We start from the raw sequence: 27,040 nt of genomic DNA on the forward strand, positions 1-27,040 counted from the left end.
ATCGATTCCAATTTTGATTTCAGTTTTGCTTCTTTATTTTTAGAAATCAGAAATCAATTGTAAGTCTTCAATTTCAATTCCAATTCCAATTTTCGAATCGAAACCTAGAAAATAATTTCAATTGTTTGTAGTTGGATTCACGGTTAAAATCTAACTGTGGTCAGACCTATAGTTAATTTCAAGGACTGATGACTGATGACTGATGAGAGTCTTGTGCTGGCATTCTAGAAACTGTCAACTTTTCAAAGGATATTTATGTGGATACCCCTTGGGATTAAGACAGGGTTTAAGGTCCATCCCAACGTACATGAACAGCCCATCCCCAACCTACCCAATATAATGTGAATTAATAATTAATTTGATTTATGACGATGACGACGACGATAACAACCACTACTATTAAAGATTCTTTATTTAATCGGGAAGATATAAATTGAGTGATCAGATTCGATAGATTATGAATTCAATTCTTGTCCTGAGTAAGGGCTAAAGACCCAATATATAATTTACCTTTTCTAAAATTATTAAGAACATGAGCGTCGAAAATCACGCAAAAAAAGATAGATTCTCTATCTATTATATAAATCAACCAATCAAACCTTATTTTCAATTTTTATGATCAAAATAATAAAAACAAACACTAAAAATTAAAAATCTCAAATTTATCAAAATCATTTAAGTGAATCGAGCAATTCATTCTCTTACTAGGCTTTATTATGTTTTGATTCTTAATATTTTAATAGTTTAATTTATATTTATTAATTTTTCCCCTAGTTTACTTTTTACCCCCTCAAACAAAAAAGGATAAAATACTTTATAGGCCAAATTATCAAAAAAAAAAAAAAAAAATCTATCTTTGAATGTGTTTTGCATTAAATATACTCGAACTTCTTAAGTAATTATCAATGATAATAAGATTGTAAAAGAAATCTTTTTTTTGGTTAACGTATCATCAATAGCACCTCTCATTGATCTCCCCCACGATTTCAGCAGAAGAGGTAAATCAGGAAATCTAGTAAGCAGGTTTCGACCCCTAAAACAACCGCAAACATGAGGGCGACAAGTATTTTTTATTTTTTAAGATCGCTCATTGCCTATTAAACTATTTCCTAAGCAGGGTGCGAACATAAAATCTGGAGCTCAAAGAGCAACACCTCAGCACGTTCTTCCTTTGCCAGTTGATTTACGTCATGGGAGCGATAGCAAAAGAAATCTTTTATTCCTTATATTTGTATGTTTCTTGTATTTAGATACTTAATTTTTTTGTTATTTCAACTATATTCATAAATTATCCATTTCAAGTCAATTATACCCTTAAACTTTTTATTGTTTCAATTATACTCTTAAATTGTGTTTAATTTATTATTCTCAACAAATTTATTGAGATATGCAATTAACTTAGGGGCGTAATTGAAAAAATAAAAATTTTATGAATATAATTGAAACAATAAAAAGTTTGAATATTTAAATAGAAAAAATTGTATAAGTACAAGAGTTAAAAAATTTATTTGGCCATAATAAGATTATTAATGTTTTAAAGATTGATTTTGCAGTGAACAAACATTAAAAACAATTTAAAAATATGAAAAAATTCTCACTCATTTGAATTAAACGAAAACACTATTTATAGAATTATTTATACCCTTTTCAAAAATGGCCAAATTGTTAATCGTCAAACTAAAATGTATTTGTATTAACTAAATAAATGTATAATAATTAAAATTATAATTTAATACTAAAAAAATAACATTCATAACAAATTATGATATTAATCACATATTATAAAAACATTCTCATAATCTCATCACAAATAATTTAAAAAAAAAAATTAAGCCATTGTTTAATCAATTATTATTTGAATAGTCATTTAATTAGTATTGAAGGGGGTGTGAGCAAGTTCCTTTCATTTTGAAAATGATAAATTGCATTTAGACCCCTAATTTTTAGTGTTAAGAACTCTGTTAATAACCTATTTTTTAATAATATATTTTTATTTTATTTAAAAAATAAAAATTTAGCTATATTAACAATATTTGAGAGTGACAAAATTTATGAAGATTCAATTGTTACATCTTATTCTATATTAAAGAATTCGATCTCAATATTCATATTGCGACCAATATGAAACTTGTGATTAATAGTGAAATATCAATTCTTTTGCCGAGACTTAATTCTATCTTCATAAATTTCACGAGATATTTTTTGACAAAATTTTGTTATAGTATTTATAATTGTTTTCAGTTTATGCGAAGAGACTGACAAATAAACATTTATAGAAACTAATTTATCAACTCCTCAAAAAGTATTATAAGAATCGACATTAAATATCTCTCGTATTATCTAAATAATAATTTATTTTTGAAATAATTTTATCGAAACTCATTATATTTAAATTGTTACTTAAAAAATTAAGATTGAAAGGGTTATTATCAAATGATATTTAATAAATTTTTATTTCTTTTTATATACATAATAATAGCATCAACCATCATTTTAGTCTAAAATTCAAACGAAAAAAAGACTTGTTAACATCTAAGCGTTGAATTTCGGGGAGTTGGGTTTTAAGGAAGGAAGAAGAACGTTCAACCGTCGGGACCCAATTGGTGGAGAACACCTGGGCCAACGGCCTCCAGTGCACGTTGGCTGGAAATTCAAATCCTTCAGCGGCCGTGCTTCCTCCAACTCCAAACTTGTCAGGGTGGTCTAATGTTTTGATCTGAGTTGGACTTTCCAATTCCAACGATACTTTCTTCTCCAGGACTATGGAATGGCAAGGCATGGATTGTTTAGACAAGCAGTGGCTGATTTTTCCCTGGTTGATTCGTCGCCCTTTTCCAAGCTATTGGACGTCTGTCTTCAGTCAAAGTCGGTAAGGGACGCTCGCCGTATCCATGCACGCATCATCAAGTCCCAGTTTTCGGCGGAAATTTTCATACAGAACAGGCTTATAGACGTTTACGGGAAATGTGGTTGTTTGGATGATGCGCGCAAGCTGTTCGACCGAATGCCCGAGAGGAATACGTTCTCTTGGAATCCGATTATAACGGCGTTATCAAGATCGGGTTTTCTTGATGAAGCTGCGAGGCTTTTTGGGTCTATGCCTGGACCTGATCAGTGCTCCTGGAACTCCATGGTTTCGGGTTTTGCTCAGCATGGTCGCTTTGAGGAATCACTTGATTATTTTGTTAGGATGCATAGGGAGAATTTTGTGCTCAATGAATACTCGTTCGGAAGTGCACTTAGTGCCTGTGCTGGGTCATTGGATCAGGAAATGGGTACCCAAATCCATGCTTTGGTATCAAAGTCTCCATTCTCATCAGACGTTTATATGGGATCTGCCCTTATTGATATGTACGCCAAATGTGGGAATGTGGCCTGTGCTCAAATAGTGTTTGATGAGATGACTGATCGCAACATAGTCTCTTGGAATAGCTTGATCACATGCTACGAACAGAATGGTCCAGCCAGTGTGGCTCTTGATGTTTTTATGAGGATGGTGGATTGCGGGGTTGAACCTGATGAGGTTACATTTGCCAGTGTGGTTAGTGCTTGTGCAAGTTTGTCGGCCATCAAAGAAGGTCAACAAATTCATGCCCGTGCTCTGAAAGATGATAAGTTCAGAGATGACCTTATTTTAAGCAATGCATTGGTTGATATGTATGCCAAATGCGGTAAAGTTGTAGAAGCTAGGCTTGTTTTTGATAGGATGACAAATAGAAATGTTGTGTCTGAAACCTCCATGGTAAGTGGTTATGCAAAAGCAGCAAGTGTGAGAACTGCAAGATTAATGTTTGCCAAGATGACAGAAAAAAATATAGTATCTTGGAATGCACTTATTGCAGGCTATACCCAGAATGGGGACAATGAAGAAGCTGTAAGACTCTTTTGCCTTTTGAAAAGAGAAGCCATTTTCCCAACACATTATACCTTCGGGAATTTGCTCAATGCTTGTGCAAATTTAGCTGATTTGAAGCTTGGGAAGCAGGCTCATGCCCATGTCTTGAAGCATGGTTTTCGCTTCCAGTCTGGACCAGAGTCTGATATTTTTGTGGGCAACTCTCTTATAGATATGTACTTGAAATGTGGATTGGTTGAAGATGGGAGCTTGGTGTTTAAGAACATGACTGAAAGAGATTTGGTTTCATGGAATGCTGTGATAGTTGGGTATGCCCAAAATGGGCATGGGGTAGAAGCTCTTGCTGCCTTCAGACAAATGTTGGTAGGTGGAGAGAAACCGGATCATGTTACGATGATTGGAGTTCTTTGTGCTTGCAGCCATGCAGGGCTGGTTGAGGAGGGACGCCATTATTTCCTCTCTATGAGCAAGGACCATGGTTTGGAACCCTTGAAGGACCATTACACATGCATGGTTGATTTACTTGGTCGAGCTGGTTGCCTTGATGAAGCTAAGGATTTGATAGAATCAATGCCAATGCAGCCCGATGGGGTTGTATGGGGCTCTTTGCTTGCTGCTTGCAAAGTTCATGGTAACATGTGCTTGGGAAAATATGTGGCTCAGAAGCTCCTAGACGTTGATCCCAATAACTCTGGTCCTTATGTTCTTCTCTCAAACATGTATGCTGAGCTTAGGAGATGGAAGGATGTTGTTAGAATTCGGAAGCTTATGAGTCAGCGAGGAGTTGTTAAGCAGCCTGGTTGCAGCTGGATTGAGATACAGAGCCATGTGCATGTTTTCATGGTGAAAGATAAAAGGCATCCTCAAAAGAAAGAAATATACCTACTTCTGAAATCACTTATTCAACAGATGAGGCTAGCTGGATATGTTCCACATACTGATGATTTGGATACTGATGAGGAGCAGAACAACTCAGATTTTACCCTTTCTGACCATTTGGAATTGCCGCAAGTTGCTGTTGTTGTATGATTGTTTGGCATCCTGTCAAATGCATTCTTCTTGGTTCTTTATTCTTATAATAATGTTCTAACGTATTCAGGTTCTTTAGAAACTAAATTATGTGACCAATTTTCTCACACTATAAACGTATAATTCTGACATTTATATTTTGTGTTATTATGGACAAGAAATGATCCATCATGGTTAGTTGTCATCAATTTTTCTGTGTCTCAAATGTTCAAGTCTTGGAAGACATTTACTGGTCCATTTTCGTATATTTTATTTATTTGTTTATTTATATCTTTTATGTAGCTGTGTAACCAATCGTAAGGCAGAAGAAAAGAGCAGGATCGTAAAGGGAAACTGCAAAATATCCTCACTGCCTTTCCATTAACACATTCTTCTAATTGTATTTTTATACTACCTGCAGATAACTTTCACCTATAGTATAATACAAGAACTACTTTCAATGGTAAAATCCAATTAGTTGGACATTGGTGGTTGATTGTAATGCTCAGTTTGCTGCTTGTGCAATGCTTAAAGCCACAAGGCTTTTATTCTGATCCCATCTTGTTTTTTGTTTTATTTATTTATTTATTTATTTATTTTTGTTTTTTGCAGTTGGAAGAAAAGAATGAAATTATCTTTTAGTCAGAAAAAAGAATGAAGAATATCCAAACCCATCTAGACTCGAATTGCAAAAAGGAATGCTTTGGTGAATGGAAGTATCTCTGCTCCTTATAGACCTCAAACCTTCTTAGCTCATTGACTCACATAATTGTGCAAGTAAGTTATTCTTTTTCTTTAATGTCAATAGTGGCTTTTAGGTACTTAAAATGCATTAATTAAGCTGCTATATAAGAATCTGTTAAGTCTGTTAAGATATGCCATTAATTGCGTACAAAATGCATATTGATTCCAATTTTTCCAATTGGAATAATCCTAGAGAACTCTCTCTCTCTCTCTCTGTATGTATGGATAATCTTGTGTAGCCTCATCTGCATGTTTTCTTTCCTTTTCTTTTTCTTTTTGAACCATAATATCAGGAAAGCAGTCCAATAAATAGGCTATTTGGCATTCTTCTGATCATTGACCTAAATCATTCTAGCTGAAATTGAACTAACGGGCAGCCCTCGTAATTATATCTCTTAGGGATTTAATATTTGGCTTCCTCATACCTTAACGTATTTGACTGACACGATTTCATTTATGTTGTCCCTAATTTGTTGATTCTGTCTTCCAACTAAAGAGAGGCTGCCAGATAAGAGGGAGGATAGGTGTGTGTCTCTTTTAGTGGGATTGGTATATGATGAATAATATAACATGCTTTTTTAGAATCACAAAACAAGAAAAATGAGAAATGAAGGACCCAGAAAAGAATACAAGAACAACATTAGGAATCAGCCATATCAAGCTTATCCAATTATTGGACAAATCTTACTAACTCCCTCATTCAATAACATAGGCATTTGCAAAGTTGGGCCTAGTGTGGAAGAGGACCTTCCTTTAAATCATCAAAACAGAACTTGGGTTACAACATTTTCCAAAAAGGCTTTCAGGGACTGGTTTGTTATTTTTCTCACAGAAGTTTGTGAAGATAAAATTTTAGTTATACCTTTCCTTGGGATTCATGTCATGAACAAGGAATTGGGGACTTGGTAGGAAAAGGATGTTTAGATGACCTGTTAAGCTAGGATGCTTTGAAGTTCTAACATTATGAAATTATGAACATTATATTGTTTCATATGACCGCTTGCATATCATCTGCCCAAAAGGGGAAAAAATATTACATCACTAGTTGTCTAAAATGTATTAAGACACTTAAAATTGGCCACAGAACACATTTTAAACCATTTTCACTTGTTCCTGAATTGAATTCAATATTTGGGACAATTAAAAGGATGACCTTTCTATCATTCTTTGAGGTAGGATTAGACTACGTGGTAGAAAAATATGGGCTTTTACAGTAGTATTTTTACATCAGAACAAACATTTAACAGTCTGGTTGAAGGCTTCTAAAGCAAAGTGCTAAATGAGGAAAAGGAAGAAAAACAGCAAATGATGGCATCATACTGAAATTTCTTTTGTGCCACAACTAATGTTAGAATTGCATCACACATGGAAGAAAACACTGAAAAATTCTAGGCATTACCATCTTGAAGGTACAACCTTGATAGTGTTAGTGTTAGTACTCTAATGCTAGATTTAGATGACATCTAGTGACTGTAATCATCGGACTAATGATGTAATTCTTGCAAATGTAATAAAATATGTTTTCATATTTTAAGGTCATATCTTCATTCATACCTCTCCAATCAATCATATGAATGAACTTTTAGATTTCTTGACAATAGTCTTATTCTTAAGTGTTAAGAATATGTGACAGACTTTTGGGTTAAGGTTTTCTTAAAGGTTAATTCCCAATCCTTAGATTTATCAGAAGTGGGCTATGATTAATCGATTACGGATTGGCACACAGGCTACTATCTTTGATTAGTATGAGATGCTAATGATAAAGGATGGTGAGTCGCATGCTATAATCCATGTGATGGATATAGTAGACATGTGGGTAAATGTTAGTTAAACATCTATTGAATGTGGTGCACGTGATGGATCACATGGTTGAGAGGATCTATGATCTATCACAGGTTTCAATTGTGTTGCTGGTCTTTAGACTGGAGGCAACACAGTTGTCTTGTATGTTGATGTTAGAGATTTGTCGCTGTTAAGAACCATTCAGTTATCGGGTGGGAGACATACTGTGTGGTCTCTGTGTAGTGGCGTATGGATGCAGGTGATTGCTAATGAAATCCGTCGACCTCCGGTGTTATGTGAACATCCTATGCAATCAGTGGTGGTTTTGATTGGAGAAATCCCTGGTTAGGGTACACTTGATTGGAAAGCGTTTTCGATATTGAAAGGAGTTTTGATATGTCATCTCAATTACACCACACTGATTCTTGTCATAGTTATCGAGTTAGTGAGTTTGATCAACCCATGACTCTCACTCAATCAGGATGTTAGTTGATGGAGGGATTATAGTACATGGGAATCGGAAGTTCTAATAGGTTCTCAAGGAAGTTAGACTTCATTACTGGTAGAATCGCCCTAACATAATGATAGTTGTCAATCAGGATCTTTCGGGATATATCGAGGAAATGAAGAGATTCTTGTTGCAGACCAAAGTGTTTGGTCAGCGCCTGTCATGACCCTATGAGCAATAAAAGGGTATTATTGTAATAGGATAAAATAGTTTGTTAGGGATATTTTAGCAAGTAGTTAGAAGCACATGGGGGCATGTGCTAGGCTCTTAGAAGGCAAATATACCTATAAAAGATTGTTGTAATGGTTTGTTTTGTTATCCTAGAAATTAATGAATTGAAATATGTTTTTCTCCTCTTCCAAATTCTCTCCCCTTTCTTGATCTTCATCTCCCTCTTTTTTTGTTCTCTAATCTCCCTAACACTTCTTCTAATCTCTCCCTCATTCTTCCCATTTCCTCCTTAATTCCCTTATGTTCTTGGCTTAGCTGAATCGGATTCTTCCGATTCCCAAACTGATCCTAGGTTAAGCCCTAGGATCATGACAAATTGGTATCAGAGCCATCGTTTCTCGGCGACTTTCCTTGTTGATTCTCGAAATTAGAAGGCGTCACAGAGTGAGGTGCCTTGTAAGAGGCCGAATTGAGCCGATTAGATCACAAGAAGTTGCGAATTCCAGCGATTGCAGTGGCGAAACAAGGCCAGGCGACTTTAGCGATAAACGAATTCAACCTCAGCCCAAAAGGTCGTGACTGGAGTGGGTGACCAGAGGTGAAGCGAACGGCCCAGAGGGTTGTGATTGTCCAAGGCGAGCGTGAGTCCGTCGAAGGTGAAGTGGACGGCCCAACGAGTTGCGACTAGACTGATAAGCTTCCTACAGGTGCGGTTGTGTTGTGGCGGTTTTGATTGGAATTCCGATCAGAGTTTTGGGGTGTTGCTGCTTCGATCGGAAGGTATCGTGTGCTACGGTTTTGGTTGCCTTCCGACTTGTGTTGGTGAAGCGACTGAGGGGTGTTGCGATGCAGTGGGTTGGACTCGGGAGTAGGTGTAGCTATTGAACCAGCAGTGAGTTATGGTGATTTTGGAATCAGAAACGATTGCAAATTGTGTAGGGAGCCTTGGACGGTGATTGGGCAGTAGCTGTTCACTTAGAAATCAGACCTAGAAATCTCTTCATTGATACAAAATAATTGTGTACAACATCCTCTTTTAAGGAGAGGATTACTAGCAAAGAAGGAAAGAAATAATTGTAAGCATCCTACCATTATTATCTTTCTATATTTACATGATATTTACATAGAACACTGATCCTAGAATATTCTAGGATCAAGGCTAGATCAACACAATTCCAGCACTCCCTCTCAAGCTGGTTTGTAGATGTCATCCATAGCCAGCTTGCCAATAAGTTTATCAAACTGCTTCTTGTGTAGACCCTTAGTTAGAACATCAGCAATTTGTTCTGTTGTTGGAAGGTATGGCATGCATATTATTCCAGCATCGATCTTCTCCTTAATGAAATGTTTGTCCACCTCTATATGTTTTGTACGGTCATGTAATACTGGATTATGAGCTCTAGAAATAGTAGCCTTGTTGTCACAATATACTTTTATAGGTACAGAGTGAGAAAACTTTAGCTCTTCAAGAATTCGTTTGATCCACATTCCCTCACAAATTCCATGGGCAACAGCTCTAAACTCTGCTTCTGCACTACTTCTAGCCACCACATTTTGTTTTTTACTTCGCCAGGTGACTAAGTTTCCCCCCACAAAAGAACAATAGCCTGAAGTAGATCTTCTATCATCAATACTTCCTGCCCAATCTATATCAGTGTAGATCTCATCAGAGTGAGAAAACTTCAGCTCTTCAAGAATTCGTTTGATCCACATTCCCTCACAAATTCCATGGGCAATAGCTCTAAACTCTGCTTCTGCACTACTTCTAGCCACCACATTTTGTTTTTTACTTCGCCAGGTGACTAAGTGTCCCCCCACAAAAGAACAATAGCTTGAAGTAAATCTTCTATCATCAATACTTCCTGCCCAATTTGCATCAGTGTAGATCTCAACTTGCAGGTGACCATGTTTCTTGAACATTACCCCTTTGCTAGGTGTCCTTTTTAGATATCTTAGAATTCTGTAGACCACCTTGAAATGCTCTAGCCCTAGTGAGTGCATAAATTGACTTGCCATACTAATTGCAAAAGCATTATCAGGCCGCGTATGAGACAAGTAAATTAACCTACCCACAAGTCTTTGATATTGTTCCCTGTTCTTCACTTCTTCAGCTTTAGTAGCCTGTAGTTTCACATTAGGCTCAATGGGAGTCTCCGACATCCTGCAACCAAGTAAACCTATCTCTCCAAGAAGATCAAGTACATATTTTATCTGATTGACAAAAATACCTTCTTTGGATCTTGCAAATTCCATTCCAAGAAAGTATTTTAGAATTCCCAAGTCTTTAATTTGGAACTCCTTCTCAAGTTTCTTCTTGAGGGCTGCTAACTCTATCTCATCATCACCAGTTAAAATAATGTCGTCAACATAAACAATCAAAATTGCAACTTTACCATCTTTTGAGTGTTTATAAAATATAGTGTGATCTGTCTGACTCTGAAGGAAGCCATAACTGTTAATTGCCTTTCCAAAGCGTTCAAACCATGCTCTCAGTGACTATTTGAGACCGTATAGGGATTTCTTTAGTCTACATACTTTGTCGCTCCCAAATTTCTTTTCAAATCCTAGAGGCAAACTCATGAAGACCTCCTCTTCAAGATCACCATTAAGAAACGCATTTTTGACATCAAGCTGGTGTAGAGGCCAATCTGAATTTACTGCAAGAGACAACATGACTATGATAGAGTTTATTTTAGCAACAGGAGCAAAGGTCTTCTGATAGTCAATCCCATAAATTTGGGTGAAGCCTTTAGCCACTAGTCTGGCTTTGTACCTATCAACACTCCCATCAGCCTTACACTTTATTGTAAATACCCACTTACATCCTACTATTTTCTTGCCTTTGGGCATGTAGACTATCTCCCAAGTGCCACGTCGCCTTAGAGCATTCATCTCTTCTGTGACTGCTAATTTTCAATTTGGATCATCCAACGCTTCCTGTATATTCCTTGGAACAAACAAGTGTGAAATCCTAGATGTGAAAGCTTTATGATTTTTTGATAGTCTATGGTAAGAGAGATATTTAGCAATAGGATGTTGTGTGTAACTTCTAACACCTTTCCTAATTACTATAGGAATATCAAGATTAGGAATAGTAGGAGAACAATTGTTAATATTTGAAGAATCAACTGGGGAACTATTGGGTACAATTGAAGGAAGCAAACTAGACGTTGAAGTAGGATTTCTTGAACTTACAGTGCCATTTTTTGGGTTTTCAGACTGGTTTTGTGCAGAGTTGACATTCAGGTCTTTGTTCATTTGATGAAATCTTTGCCTAGTATAAACCTGAAGCTTAGAATTCAGATCATGATGATCGATTTGTAGTATTTCTCTCCCTGCATGAGAAACTCCTTTACTTGGCACCAAAGAACCAGAATCTCCTAAGTGACCATTATTAGAAACATGTGGTTCTTGAGTAGGGCAAATTGCATTTGGGAGTGGGATAGAAACATCCCCAAAATTATCGTCAACTTCATGTGTCTCCCCCTGAAGAGAATTTTGGGTAAAATAGGGTTGTTTTTCGAAAAACGAAACATCCATACTAATATGGATTTTTTTTGTGTGAGGATCATAACACTTATAGCCTTTTTTATGTGAGGCATAACCCAAAAAAACACATTTGATATCCCTAGGGTCAAGTTTGGAACGAAATTGATTAGGGATATGAACATACACAGTACACCCAAAAACTTTGATAGGAAGATCCGAATGTAACGGAGTGTTGGGAAAAACTTCTTTTAGGCACTCTAGAGGGTTTTGTACTTTAACACTTTAGTGGGCATCCTGTTTATCAAATAGGAGGCCGTCAAAACAGCTTCACCCCACAAATATTTTGGAATATGCATAGAAAACATTATGGCACGTGCGACTTCGAGTAAATGCCTATTTTTACGTTCAACAATGCCATTATGTTGAGGAGTATTTCGACAAGTAGATGTATGGTGAATACCTTTAGCTTTCAAAAAATCCCCCAAGTGCTCATTAAAATACTCGATGCCATTATCAGTGTGTAAAATACTAATTTTGGTTTGAAATTGATTTTCAACCATAGTGTAAAAATTTTTGAATAAGTATTCCACTTCAGATTTTTTCTGCATCAAATAAACCCAACACAGACGTGTATGATCATCAATAAAGGTAACACACCACCGTTTTTCAGAGAGAGTAGAAATTTTAGATGGACCCCAAACATCACTATGAATTATATAAAAATGTTTGGATGCTTGGTAGGGTTTTGGTAAATATGTAGAACGATGATTTTTTGCCAAGATGCAGCTGTCACATTGAAAACGTGAATAATCCATTCCTTTAAACAATTCAGGAAATAAACGTCGTAAATAGACAAAACTAGGATGGCCTAGTCTAAGATGCCATAGCATAATTGTATCTGGAACAAGAATTGAACTAATACTACTAAAGCCCTGAGCTTTTTTATTACCAACAAAGATACCATCGAAGTAGTAAAGATCGTCAATCATCCTAGCACACCCAATCATCGTCCCCAAACTCTGGTCCTGAAATTCACAATGAGAGTCAAAGAAAGTAGCACGACAATTAGAATCTTTGCATAGTTTACTAACCGACAAAAGATTGCAGGCTAGGTTAGGAACATGAAGGACAAAAGTGAGATGATTATTCGCAGTCAGTTTAATAAGTCCTTTGCCGGCAATAGGTATTAAAAAAATGAGAAGAACTAGTTATATGATCAGAGGCTCCGGAATCTATAACCCATGGAGAGAAATGAAGACAAGAAAGGGCTTTAGGTTTTCTACCTGTGTGTGCCAAGGAAACAGTAGGAATACCAGATGAGGAATTGGATTTTAACAGCTGCAAAAGTTGATCAATTTGCTCTTTGTTGAAGGGACTGGTATCGACCACATTAGCAGTAAGGACCCCACGTTGGCTCTTGTCTCCTTGCTTACTGCTCTTCCAATTAACAGGTTTGCCATGAATTTTCCAACAAGTTTCACGAGTATGGCGTGGCTTGTTACAATGGTCACACCAGACTCGAGGTTGCTCATTGCTTTGGCGCTGGTAATTTGCAGCCTTGTAGGCAGTAGAATCAGTAATTAGGGCAGAATTTTCAAGTGACTCACCAGTAGCCTTTTTTCCTAGCATGACACTCCTTTGGCTTTCCTCTCTTCTGACTTCGGCAAATACGTCACCAATAGGAGGAAGAGGAGACCGGCCAATGATCCTTCCTCGCACTTCATCGAACTCGATATTAAGGCCAGCCAGAAACTTGTAAATACGGCTATCTTCAACTAGTTTCTTGTGGTGGTTGCAATCATTTGTAGATTTCCACTCATATGTGTTGAAGAGATCAAGATCTTACCACAATCGCTTCAAAGAATGGAAGTACTTAGTGACAGAATTATCTCCTTGTCGGATCTCTCCCAGTTTCAGAGTTAATTCAAAAACCTGAGATTGATTCCCCAGGTTAGAGTACATCTGATTGACATTGTCCCACAATTCCTTTGCAGTAGGATAGCACATATAATTGGAACTGATATCTTCATCCATGGAATTGACTAGCCATGTCATTACCATGGAGTTTTCAGCATCCCAAATAGAATGGGATGGGTCATCCGCTACAGGTTCCTTCTTGTCCTCGGTAAGATAGCCAATTTTCCCTTGCCCACGAATATACATCCGGACTGATTGAGACCAACGAAGAAAGTTATCACCATTTAAGCGGATAGTAGTGATTTGGATAGAATGGGTTGGCTGGGTTGTTGGCATTTTTGTTGGGACAACAACAGTAGAGATTTCAGAAGTAACTTTGGACATGGCTGAGAAAGATTAAACTGCTTGATACGATCAGGGAAGAAGCCGCTGGTGTAAGGCTAGCAGCTACTTTTGGGAGGCAGCGACAGTAGTGCTGGGAGGTCGAGATCGCAGCGTTGGAAGGAGACGACACTGGGACAAGGTAGTAGCCACTCTAGGAGGCAGCGACAACAGCGCTGGGAGGTGGAGATAGCAGCGTTGGAAGGAGACGACACTGGGATCGCGAGCTGGGATCGCGAGCAGCAACACAGGAATCGCGAGCGGCCAGCAGCGTCTAGGAACGCGGTTGGTGGCATTGGAGTTGTTTGGGGATGGCGACTGAGAGTTGCAGATGGAGAGAGGCTGACATATTTGAGATTGGCGGCAACTAAGGGTTGTTGTCGGAGAGGCATTGGCGGCTTGATTCCAGATGACTGACCGAGCAGCCTAGGGTTTTTTTTCACAGTGTATGGCTGTGATTTGATTTTGGCTCTGATACCAACTTAGAAATCAGACCCAGAAATCTCTTCATTGATACAAAATAATTGTGTACAACATCCTTTTTTAAGAAGAGGATTACTAGCAAAGAAGGAAAGAAATAATTGTAAGCATCCTACCATTATTATCTTTCTATATTTACATAGAATACTGATCCTAGAATATTCTAGGATCATGGCTAGATCAACACAATTCCAACATGTTCTTTTGTTGCGATTTTGATTTGAGTTGAAGGCAGGGAAATCAGTTTCCATAGTTAAGGTCCAGGTTGAGAAGGCTTGAAGGCGACTTGGCCTGGTTGGTCCGACTGTGTTTTCAGCAACTCTGGTGAATTGATTGAGCTTGGGCTGATAGCTGAGGCCGAACTTGGAAGTGCAAAGCAGATTCCATTGAGCTTTGACAATTCCACAGATCCGAGTTGAAGGCAGGGGCAATCAATTTCAGCGATTAGAAGTTCAATGACTAATAGCAGCGAATCAGTGAAGAGCGGTATGTATACAATCCCTATCCCTTGGTCTTCCAAGTGTCATGTCCGTGAGATGTCGACCATGGGAAGCAGGGCACACGTGACACAAATGGGGTCTCAATTGTAGTCGAATGATGCTGCATTTTCAATGTCTAATTTTCATGCAAGAAAGCAGCCTCAATTGCAGTCGAAGGATGCTGCATTTTCAATGGAATGTCCTGCTCGTGAAGCCTTGCGAAGTGGCGCACGAAGGAGTCAAATGGAGTCTCAATTGCAGCAGGAGAAAGTTTCCTTTTCAGCTGGAATAGAGCCTCAATGGCCTCCAAAGGAGGCTGCATTTTCAGTTGCCAGCAACAAGGACAAATGAACAAGCAATGGGATTCATGAAGAGTGCAAGGAATTCGGTCGAATGTTCCGCGAGAAGTTGTAAGAATTTGCGATGATACTTATTAAGAAGTATCATTACAACTTTCCGGTGGAATACTTTGATGATTATCATGGAAGTTTTAACAAAGAGGAGTTTCTTAAAATGGAGAAGCCGAAGAAGAAGACAAGAAGGTGGGAAATTGATTCATCATTGACTTTCAAGTATGTGCTTGGGTATTTTGAATTAGGCAGCAATATCAAGAAGGATGTTGGCAGCATCAGAGAGGATATTGGTGATGGATTACATCCTTCAAAGGGAACCTGTAATGAACAGATTGATAGCGCAGTCAATGTAGAGGGATCATCTGATATTGCTGAAAAAGAAGTCCAAATAGATGGGAATTGCAGCCAACAAAAGGGAAAAGAAGTTCTCAATGGTGATGTTTTTGGGATTCTGCAACAAGAGCAGTCTAACTTTAAGGAAGAAGGGGAAGAGGAAGAAGAGGAGGAGGAAGAAAAAAGTGAGGAAAAGGAATTGGAGGAAGGCACTCAATCAATTGACAACCTCTCAAGCACTCTTACTAGTGCTGAGACACTTGGACAGGTGTCAATCATTGAGAAATCATTGGCTGGAATTGAGATTGCAGTAGCTCCTAATGTTAATGCTCACAAACAACCTTGGTATAAGCATTCAAGGCAAGTCTATAAGTCCCCATTACTGCATTTCGAGGCTGTTGCTGATATTTTTGCAGCAAAGCATGGCTGTGGGTTGAATAGGGGTACAATAACAGCAACTATGGTCATAGATCTGCTCTTCTTACTTGTAGTGGAGGGTAATGAAGTTTTCCCTAATGAAATTCTGGGCCAATTTATACTTGGAATTAATCTTGAAGTTAGGAATGAAGAAGAAGAGACCTAGAAGTAGAAAGAAAGAAAGGAGGATGATCTTCATAGAGAAGGTTGGAATTGGATGAAGAGCAACGGTTACTCGCGGCAAGTTCTTGGGGACAAGAACTCTCTTAAGGAGGGGGGAATTGTCATGACCTTATGAGCAATAAAAGGGTATTATTGTAATACGAAAAAATAGTTTGTTAGGGATATTTTAGCAAGTGGTTAGAAGCACATGGGAGCATGTGCTAGGCTGTTAGAAGGCAAATATGCCTATAAAAGATTGCTGTAATGGTTTGTTTTGTTATCCAAGAAATTAATGAATTGAAATATGTTTTTCTCCTCTTCCAAATTCTCTCCCCTTTCTTGATCTTCATCTCCCTCTTTTTCTGTTCTCTAATCTCCCTAACACTTCTTCTAATCTCTCCCTCATTCTTCCCATTTCCTCCTTAATTCCCTTCTGTTCTTGGCTTAGCTGAATTGGATTCTTCCGATTCCTAAATTGATCCTAGGTTAAGCCCTAGGATCATGACAGCGCCAAAGAGTTTGGGGTGTCTCGATTGACTAAGCGATGAAAGCTGTAATCATCATTAAGAGTTAATGATGTTATCGTTAAGAGTTAACGGATCGGGTTTAATGATTAAATCAATAAGAGCAATTATCAAGAGTTGACAGGCATGCCATTAAGAGTTAACGAGGGCCTAGGTTTCATCATGAGGTGATGAAATGGTCATTAAGAGTTAATGGTGGGCCTAGACGTAATTTGCAGAAACTTGACAAAATCGATCAACAATTTCTTAGAAGACGTCAATGTGTTCTCAACAAGCGGTTGACAGTTTCCTTGAATTGTTGACCGTTTCTATTATAGAGGGTTGTGAATCTCATGACTTGTTTTCATGTTTTTGCTTTGGTTGGAAAATGTGGCTTGTGGGAGAATGATTAAGGGGATGGGTGTGCTCTTTATGATATGAGCTTGTCTCCCACTTATCCCCTCTCTCTCTCCTTGGCTATTGACTGATTATTGAGGATATTAGGGTTTCTGGGGCTTAGTATATAAGAGAAGAAGAAGAAGAAATGGTTGTTGATTGTGGCTGCATTTGATGCTCCATTTTTCTCTCTTGGCTGTTCTACCTTCTTCTCATTCCATAGCCTACTTCCTTTCCTATTGCTCTCCTTCTTGCTTTCTAATCTCTTGATTGCTAAAGTAGCAATCCCATCCAAATAGATTGTCTATAGGATTGGGTATTCTTTTCTTGAACCCATTTCTAGCTTGAATCACCAATTGATAGTTGATCCTTCTCCAACTAGTTTCTGTCAAACTGAAACTAGTAATAAGGTAGGAAAAAATTAGAAATGAAGTTATTCGTAATAAGATAGGAGTAGTGCCAATCGAGGAGAAGATGAGAGAGACTAGACTAAGATGGTTTGGTCATGTGAGAAGGAGACTAAGAGACGCTCCTGTGAGGAGAGTTGATGAAATGGAATAATTAGTCAAAAAAAGAGGTAGAGGCAGACGCAAGAAGACTTTGGGAGAGACATTAAAGTTTGATATGAAGTGTATGGACCTAAATGAAAATATGACAAAAGACAAAATTACATGGAAGTCTAGAATTCATGTAACCGACCCCACATAGTGGGATAAAGATTGGATATGTTGTTGTTGTTGTTGTTGTGAAGTGTGGATGTGCTTACTGGTAGAATTTTGATTCCACATTTGGAAACAAATAAAATTTGATTGGCAAATCCTGTTTGAACCTCCCAAACTTCTTCTATTGTGTAAATAACACAATATGACTGAAAGTACAAGGGCCATAAAGATTGCCCATTGTCCACTAATTTAGTAACTCAAGGTAGAATTGGCTCCTAAATAAGGTAAGCACAACAATACAACATTTAGAGTTACTTGTTTGAATTGCATCTTAAATTGTTGTAATGATTCCGTGGATTGCTTATATACAGGTTATTAAAGACATGTATAATGGAGTTAAAACACATGTGAAGGAGATATTGAGGATTTTCCAATAACAATTGGATTCCATGAAGGATTTTCCTTAAGCTCTTAATTTTTTCCCCTAATGATGGATGAACTCACTAGATATATCTAACTAGAGGTGCCTTGATATCACACTCCCATCTTATGGGTGGTATGTCCGATTATGAATCTCAAGCTGGAACTTAAGGAACTCGAAGCCTAAAATCCATCCATCACCATAATCATGGAAAACAAACAATGATATACAGAAACTAGAATAGCAAAGATGTAATGTCTCTTAATTTCATGTCTGGCAGATGGCCTTGATGAGTTTACTAACAATCTCCCTATCCAAGCCCAACCCTAGGCATCTTGGTGAGCACTTGAAATGGTTAGGTAGAGTGGTAAGCTCACAACTCAATGATCATGCCTCAAAATATTACACTTCCATATGGATAATAATAAAAATGATTTTATTTCAAAATATTCCCAATGCATTCATATAACTCAACAATAAACTGTGCATATGGTGTAACATATATTTTTTGGTGTATAAAACATGATTAATCCATGTATAGCCAATTGATCCATATGTACTAGGGTGCCTCAAGATAAAACTTGGGTCCATATCCATAAGTATCCATTGGAGTCACTAAGGACGCACTTGATCTTTTCCCCAACCATTGACAAACTAAAATGTCATTTTTAAAACTTAAGGGACTTTTCTGTAATTTTAAAGAACTTGGGGGTTGTGAATAAATAATAGAACATAAAAGGTCCAAGCGAAAATAACAAAATTCCTTTCAAAACTGGTTGAGTCAATTGGCTGATTGGGTCAATTCTGACCCTTAATTGGGGAGTCTATGAAATTGGGCCCCCTTTTTGATCCAATTGCACCAGCCCCCACCCAAACCTATTTGGGCTTGACTCAAGCCAATACCGTATGTATCAGTTGGTCCCGTGCAGTGCATACTATATGGTTCATAAAATGACACTAAGTATGCATAATACTGTTCCGATCCAGATGCCGATGAATGATGATCGCATATGGGTAGTATTGGCTAAAATCTTAAGATAGGGGATACTGCTTGGTACCAGGCCAAATCTTTTTTTTTTTTTTTTTCTAGGTAATCTGATTTTTTTTTTTAATTTTGTTTCCCTAGGTAATCTTATTATTATTATTATTTTTTTCTAACTTTTCATATCTCACTTCTCGTTCTCTCTTAGCAAGGCAAAAGTCAAAACCCTTAACCCTTCACCTGTCTCTAAACTATGCAAAAAAGTGCAAAAATGCAACTGTTACGCGTGTTTAAGTTGATTATTTGATTTTGAAATATTTTCATTTGTACTTAGAAAAAAAAAAACCTTTTTGTCAGATTATGTTAAATTGGTTATTTAGGAAAAATTGTTTTTTTTTTAATAGGTTATGTACATTGTTTAGTTAAAATTGTCATAGGTTGTGTATGTTTACATTAGGTTTTGCTATTTTTTATTAAGAATTTTCTTATATTTGTATATTTTCATAATTTATATTATTAATTTATTATAAATCTGAAATGGTACTGGTATTGTACTATACCAATGATAAATCCGATACTTTGTCTAGTATGATATTGATAACCATGGTGTAGGGGCGTTCGTCAAAGGTCCAATAGCTGTCACTTGAGGTGGTTAAAGGTGTTGACAATGGCTTTTATGATTTTACCAAGTTAAACAGTGAAGGAAAGCAATTGGAAAAAGGGTGTTCCCATTTGACTTGTTGCTAGCGATGCATCGGTGAGTCTTCTTTCCCTTCTTTTCTTCTTGCTAGAAGCCTTGGGTCTTCTTTCATCTTTTCTTCTATGCAACCGCATCAAATCTCTCTATCAACAGCTCTGTTTGTATGACACATAATGTTGGATAGTAAAACGCTAACATGTGTAGAATATGAGTGCAATGAAGATCGGAACATTAAGATAAATGTGTTAACATACATCATCATCATCATCTTCACCTTACCCTAACCAAGTTAGGGTTGGTGGCATAACATTCATAATGCTAATTGACTTGTAAAAGTCACATTGGAAAAATAAGTCCATGCAAAAGGATAATGTGACAAAATTTTATGCCGAATGTCTTTCCTAACACAACCCTCTAGCGAGGGAATGATGAGATAAAGTTTCAACACCATCTTCATATGGAAAAGTTTCATGAGATGGTGATTAGTGAAGATAGTTGATATGATCCTGTTCCATTACATAATTGATGTTGTGAAAGCAACATGTACAATATGGAAACTTGACTAAACATGTAGACATACATAAAAAGATAAAATTAAAAATGAGGTTATTTGTAATAAGGTCAAATGGGCTTTCATGAAAGTGTGATACTTGAGACATGATTAAGATGGTCTAATCATATGATAAGAAAACCAATAGAGGCATTTTTGAGGAGAGTGGATGAAATGGAACAAGTCTTTTACAAAAAAGATAAAGGAAGATTAGAAATAACTTGGTAGAAGACTCTTAGGTATGATATGAGTTATAAGGCCTTATAGAAGATATACCATAAATAGAAATGAAAGATGAACTAGAATTCTTATAGCTAACCCCATCTAGTAGAATTAGGTTTGAGGTTTGATATGTTGTTGTTATTGTTGGTTCCATAAGTTTGTCATATATCCCATTCAAAAATAGCATAGGGGAGTAATCCATAATAGGATTAAAAAATGCGTTATTTCCATTCCATGTAATTTTTAGCTTTGCTGTTTGTCCTTTCTCTTTGAACTTCTGTTAAGATACCTATTATATCATTTTCAAAACATAAAAGGCTAGTTCAATAATTTGTGGTTCACATTGCTTGAATTGAGTGATCGAACATGTCCACATTGGGAATATTATTTTGTTAAAATTTCAACCACTACTTTCGTGCTATTTGTTCAACCATAAGAGTTAGAAGGCCACTGTAATCTTGCAGACATGGCTTTAAACAAATGCTAACCATAATCAAAAGTCATTATTTAAGAAAAAACTGTCAAGTAAATTAAGGAATATGGTGATGAAAGTACTTGGCTTCCATTACGTTTGAGGGAACATGCTGATGTAGGTTCACTTCTGTTGTTGAGTTGGCAATTTCCATTATGTAATGATTAGACTGTGATCCCAGGAAAAAAACACAGCTAATTAGTTAGGTATGTTTTTTTGATAAGATTGATTATACCGCTCGAGACTTAGTAGGGAGCAACTGAAGCTTATGAGACTTGATTTGTGAATTTGGATTCACCAGCACTACCACCTACCACTAGACTACACCTCTGATGATAACTGGTTATATATGTCATATGGTGCAAAACATTGTACAGAGAGGGAGAGAGTTCAGGACAATTGGAACAAAATCTTGCCTCTTATTTAACATGGTTATGGTCTTTGAGACCAGATTACAGAGTCACCCCGTGGGCATTCTCTCCGGTGATTTTTCTGGGGTCAAAATTTGCCAAGTGAATCACCCTTAAGAATGTGTCAAGATTTGCTAAATTTTTCTGGCACTGGGAATGAGGTGGGGAGCTTGGGGTAATTGTTGGTAACGACAAAAGTATATTGTAGAATATAAACAGAACAAAGTATATTGTAGAATATAAACAGAACTGGATGATATATTTATTTAGCATTGTCAGGCTCCTGGACAGCTGTTTGTGACAAATCTCTCTGTAATTAAGTGTCTGCCTTCAAGTTTGTAACAACTGGCCAGTACAAAATTTTGGCTGTAGTATTCACCTCACAATACTAAAATTACTGTTCTTTCCAAACTCATGTCACCTTACAGGCTGTTGCATACTTTACAGCCTTAGAGCTTTGGTCATTTCCTGTTTCTTTACAAACCCAATAATTGCAAAATAAAGAACTGGGGGGGGGGGGGAGAGCGAGAGAGAGATAGAGATTTGTGTTTTATATTTATGAATGTACTAATACATGTTACACTTCTTGTTGATGTTGATATATTTTTTCTTAAATCCGTATTTTGAATAAATTCCAAAATATGTGACCCAACCCTATCAACATGTCATTAAGGGAGAGAGTGAGAGAGAGAAATGCTACCATATGTTTATTCAAAGAAAGGCTCCTTTAAGGCCCCTGTGAGAGCATCTGCATCTGAGGATGGCATAAGAAATAAACCTGTAGACCAAAATAAAGCACACCATAATGACTACATTCCTCCATCTGCTCTCCTCTCCATACCCTTCCTCTCTAAGCACATCCTCGCCGCTAACTGCACATTTCCCAAACATGTACTCCAAGCACTTCTCCTTACCAGAAGAGAACTCGTTTATTAAGAACCCTTCGAATGGATACTTAAACAGTGATATGTAATGCATGAAAATCCAGTAACTCGGTATCCCATGTTTTGACACGAAATAGCCAGAGAACAGAAAGAACGAACCCATCACACCAGAGATCACTGAATTTCCGACGATGAAATTGGGCACAAGAGCACTGAAACATACCACGACTGAATTTGCCGTATAGAGAATTAGCCAAATCAACAACAGGAAGTGAAAGAAAGCCATGAAACTTTGATTTAGCCCGACGAGCCAGTACAGTGGTATTGTAAATAGGAGAGCCAATATGAGTAGAAATGGCAAGTACACAAGACCATTTGCCATGGCATATGATGAGACCCTGTAGCTTCCACATGATGTCTCCTTCATTAATATCTCCCTGTCCTGCAAGAAAATTGGTAGAGCTTCTGTTGTACTTGACAACAGAAATGTCAATATGAATGCAAATAGGCCTACCCTTTCTTCAGCTCCTGTCAAATCATCTTTAAGATCATAGAAGATTGAACCCAATATGAGCCCAGCTACTAACATCTGAAGGGTTCTGCAGGCAAAGAGCTCCTTGGTGCGAAATATATTCTTCGAGAACCTATGAGTAAGAATCAAGGTTTCTCCCAATCTAGAATTTGCAAAACCGCTGGGAAAATCAATCCCCGCATCGATAGTTTCTTCATCAATCACTTTAGATTGTTGAAATAGTTGTTGTAGAGTGAATTTACCACCATTACTCTCACCTTCGTCACATTTCTTGTGTTGATGCAGTGGCAGTACCGTTGCCGGCAACTGTGGTTGCATTTCTTGGTTCACTCGTTGCTGCTGCTGAATTGCTTCAATGGAATCAATTGCAAACTCGACAACATTGACCTGAAGAGGAAGTTGCAGACCCATGAGCCTCATCTGCAAGCCGAGCTGATCAACTGTTCCATGGTGCAAAACCGAGCCATTAGCCATCAGAAGAATGGAGTTGAACAGCTTAACAATTCTGAATCCAGGTTGGTGTATACTGAGGATTATAGTTCGAGCCCTGGTTTCAGCCATTGTCTTGAGCATGTCAATGATCTGAAGAGCTGATGTACTGTCAAGCCCTGAAGTTGGTTCATCAAGAATTAGCACTTTGGGATCATGTATGACATCAACACCAATAGATACTCGTCTCCTTTCTCCACCGGAGATGCCACGTACCCTATCATCGCCAACCCGAGCTCCTGCTACATGACCCAGTCCCAGTTCTTGAATCAATGACTTCACTCTCGGCAATAACTCTGACTGAGGAAGCCTTAACCGGAGCTTTGCACTGAACATTAAGCTCTCTTCAACTGTGAGCAGTGGAAACAGTGTGTCCTTCTGGGTGACGTAGCCTGATATCTTCTGGAACCGGGCTTTGTCCACCGGCTTCTGGTTGACAAAAATGGATGCACTCTGTGGTGTGAGTTTTCCGGCAAGGATCTCCAGCAGCGACGACTTCCCTGCCCCGCTAGGGCCGACAATCGCCAAGATTTCCCACGGCTTGGCCCGGCAATTCACTTCCTTCAGAACATGCTGCACTCCTGACTGTTGTACGTCTCCTTGCCGCTTGTGTTGTTGGGCCTTGCCGCCAAGGCACCTAAAAGGGTGCTGTCCTTTCTGTGTGTAGATTCTGTAGTTGATGCCGATTGCTTCAATCTCACAGCCTTGTTTCTTCATTGAACAAAGCTCAGTTCTTTTTCTTCTTCTTCTTCTTCTCTGTTGCTGGTTCTGGAACCAATGCAGCCTAGCAATGGCTGGCCCTCACCTCCGCTTGTTGCTCAAAGTTGTTTAATTATATGGTTCACGTGAACTTCTTGTTTCTATATATATATATATATATATATTACTCCATTTGCTGTCACGGAAGTACTTGCACAGTTCACGTGGCCTGGTGGCTGGTGGTGCTCTCTCTCTGAATTTAGTCTTTAAGGCGGGCACTTGAAATCATTGAACATTTGGTTACTGTTATTGTTATATGACAAATATATCGTTATTAGAGATGTTCTTTTTATTTGTTAACATTATCTAGACTAATGTTATTGACATCTAGGAGTAACATTTTTTTTTTCATTTATCCAACCTCCAAATTAGATTTTGGAACCAAATGAAGGTATCTCTTGTTTATTTTTATTCATATTTTAATATCATTATCCCTTTCAAATAAGGATTTCACAATTCTATTAAATATTTTCTGCTGTCTATATCTACAAAGTGTCACGGCCAAAATAAACAAAAAACATCTAAAAAAAATTCAGTGTAGAGTGAGAGGGGCCAATGTTAGTTAGTGGGCCAACCCTGTGGGTCCCCTTAGTTTGTGGTTGAAATCATCTTATAGACCCTAGCACAAGGGGAATCCAATCTTACTAAATATGTATTTATAAATTCTTTTAATTGGGCTTGAATAGGATGAGGATTTAACACCCTTATTTGTCATTTTAAATTCATAAATTTAAATCAAACAATACAAATAGCATTTGGATTTGGATTTGGATTTGGTTTGTTAATTCTTCATCATAACTTTCATGAATAAGTTTGATGACAGACAGTTGAAGATTGCAATACCTTCTTGTACTATTATTATGATTATTATACATGTTGGATGAATGAATTTACACCATAAAAGAAGGTGGTTATTAACAAAGAGTGGAAATCTTTTACGTGGAGGGGAGGAGAAAGGGAAGAAATGTGGGGGAGGGGGTTTGTCTGGATGTGATGAGAGATGGTAGCTGCTGCTTCTGCAGCACAGCACCACCCGTGATCCTTTGCTTTGCTTTCCTTTCAATTTTTGATTTTTGATGGGTCACCAAGGGATGGGAGGGGCCCACCCCCCACCTCAGCCCCTCCTCCTGGCCACTCATTTCTCCTAAACAAACAGCACCTCCGCTCGTGACTTTCCATCTCATCCTCCTTCATCATCACTTCTTTTACATTTTATTTTTGTCATTAAGACTCTGTTTGTTCCATTCTAACATACTTACGGAAGAAAATATTTTTTTTTAATTTTTTGATAATGTTACCAATTGTGCGATCAATTATGATCCTTGGCTCCTATCTCTCTATAACCTCACCTGAACCCAATGCCTTAGGCTCTATACACACACACATATATATATATATATAGTTGTCTTGCAATCTTGTCTCGAGACTACAAGGAAGAAAACAGTCTAGGGGCAAGGGGAGCTCCTCGCATAAATACTCCAATATTTAAGTTATATATTGAGGATATTGAAAACTGTATAACATAATTTTCACTTAGGGCAATCTTAAATCTTTTTGGTTTGGGATGTTTATCCCAATATTCTAATATCTTATTAGAATTAAGATTTTTAATAGATAATATTTATTCTTTTTGTACCAAGTTTTATTATGATTCTTAAAAGATAATGTCTATCCTTTTTATGGGACCCTCAAAGGGATTTGTAGATGTTGGAATTATCCAGTTTGTGCATTGCACAGGACCCTCCCCCAAAATTAAGGGAAAATTTACATCTTTTTAGCCCCCAAAAGATGTTATTTTGGTCTTTTAGCCTTTTTTGGGACCTTTAATATACTTTTGTTTATGACACAACAATTGCTCCCTACTATTTCATTCGAGTTTCTTGGATGAAAGAGTAGACTGTGTTATGGTTTACCCTTACTTATTTTTCCTAATCCACCATTGTTGTTGCTAGTTTTTTAGAAGTTTGTTTGTAACTCTCCTAAAGGTGAGACTTGGCCTCTATGGCTCTTTCTTGGAGTTGTGTCTAATTTTCTTTGACGTTTTAATCCTCCATAAGGTATAATGACCCGTATACCCGTTAGTGGGTTCGGGTCATATATATATTGGAATGAGATATTTACTTTATGAGAGTGATAATTTGGTGAATTATATGTGATATTTTTAGGTGATGTTCAATGGAAGTGAAAATGTCAAAGATTTGACTTAAGTGGTCATGGGACTTGAAATAAATCAAGGTATGTATTGAAATATTATGTGGTATTGATAGTGTTAATTGGAGGCTAATCTAGCACTTGGATAATTCTCATTTAGGTGTTGATGCAATAAGGGCATTTAAGTAAATAGGAAGGCATGTGTGTGTGTGTGTGTGTATATGCTAGCTTACCTTGCATAAGAAGAAAGAAGTGGATGGCTAAGGAGAGAAGAGACCATTGGGAGAGGGAGAACAAAAAGGTAGGGTTCCTTTCTCTTTCTTACTTGTTTATGATTCAAAAGGGTTGTGGGAATTAGAATTATCTTCATCTTCTTACTCTCTTTCTCTTCTTGCTAGGTTCACTTGTTGAGAGTGTGAAGTAAGGGTTTCTTGGAAGCTTATTATCTCAAGTAGGATCATCAAGAAGGGCTCTTTAAGGTAAGTTCTCCTTCATCTTTCTTTGTTTAAGAGGCAAGTTCCTAGTTTATTTCTTTTACATGGCAAGCTTCCCTTATGGTCCCTTATTGATGAAATCCTTGGTTTTCCTCTTTCGATGATGATCTTGATTCATCCATTTCTGGGTTTAAAATTCCTAAAACACTTCATTTGAAAGGGGTTTTTGTATAAATTTGGTTGGTTGCGTCTCGTGTCATTTTTTTCAAATTTTTGATTAACCATGCATATCATCTAAATGGGGACTTGTTTCACCCCATATTTTTAAAAGGAATGGTGTGTTTATTGTTAGGGTGAAGTAGCATGCAAGAATTTAGCATTGCTTGTATGTAT

At 37.4% G+C, this 27,040-nt stretch overlaps 2 protein-coding genes across 4 annotated transcripts; one reads left to right on the forward strand and one right to left on the reverse strand.

Annotated features, from left to right (window-relative positions):
- The first annotated feature begins 2,534 nt into the window (after positions 1–2,534).
- LOC127803810 (pentatricopeptide repeat-containing protein At2g13600) lies at positions 2,535–23,247 on the forward strand. 3 transcript variants are annotated; one of them, XM_052340337.1, is made up of 4 exons: positions 2,535–4,879; positions 5,477–5,641; positions 19,657–19,801; positions 23,100–23,247. In XM_052340337.1, the coding sequence occupies exons 1-2, from the start codon at positions 2,768–2,770 to the stop codon at positions 5,504–5,506; spliced, it is 2,142 nt and encodes a 713-aa protein (XP_052196297.1). In that variant the 5' UTR covers positions 2,535–2,767; the 3' UTR covers positions 5,507–5,641; positions 19,657–19,801; positions 23,100–23,247. The 3 variants fall into 3 exon arrangements, with proteins under 3 accessions (XP_052196297.1, XP_052196298.1, XP_052196299.1); XM_052340338.1 differs by lacking the exon at positions 19,657–19,801 and having other exon boundaries at positions 23,100–23,245; XM_052340339.1 differs by lacking the exons at positions 19,657–19,801; positions 23,100–23,247 and having other exon boundaries at positions 2,536–4,947.
- Positions 21,388–24,020, reverse strand: LOC127803812 (ABC transporter G family member 5). The gene has a single exon (XM_052340340.1). The coding sequence runs from the start codon at positions 24,018–24,020 to the stop codon at positions 22,110–22,112; it is 1,911 nt and encodes a 636-aa protein (XP_052196300.1). The 3' UTR covers positions 21,388–22,109.
- Positions 24,021–27,040: the final 3,020 nt, after the last annotated feature.

The sequence above is a fragment of the Diospyros lotus genome, chromosome 6 (genome assembly GCF_014633365.1).
Source record: "Diospyros lotus cultivar Yz01 chromosome 6, ASM1463336v1, whole genome shotgun sequence".
Lineage (NCBI taxonomy): Eukaryota > Viridiplantae > Streptophyta > Magnoliopsida > Ericales > Ebenaceae > Diospyros > Diospyros lotus.

What these genes read in the sequence shown, in the direction of transcription:
- LOC127803810 (XM_052340337.1), top strand. Translation starts at nt 2,768, where the DNA reads ATGGCAAGGCATGGATTGTTTAGACAAGCAGTGGCTGATTTTTCCCTG. An exon ending in TGCCGCAAGTTGCTGTTGTT is followed by an intron (nt 4,880 to 5,476) that starts GTATGATTGTTT and finishes TGTTTTTTGCAG; the next exon opens with TTGGAAGAAAAGAATGAAAT.
- LOC127803812 (XM_052340340.1), bottom strand. Translation starts at nt 24,020, where the DNA reads ATGAAGAAACAAGGCTGTGAGATTGAAGCAATCGGCATCAACTACAGA.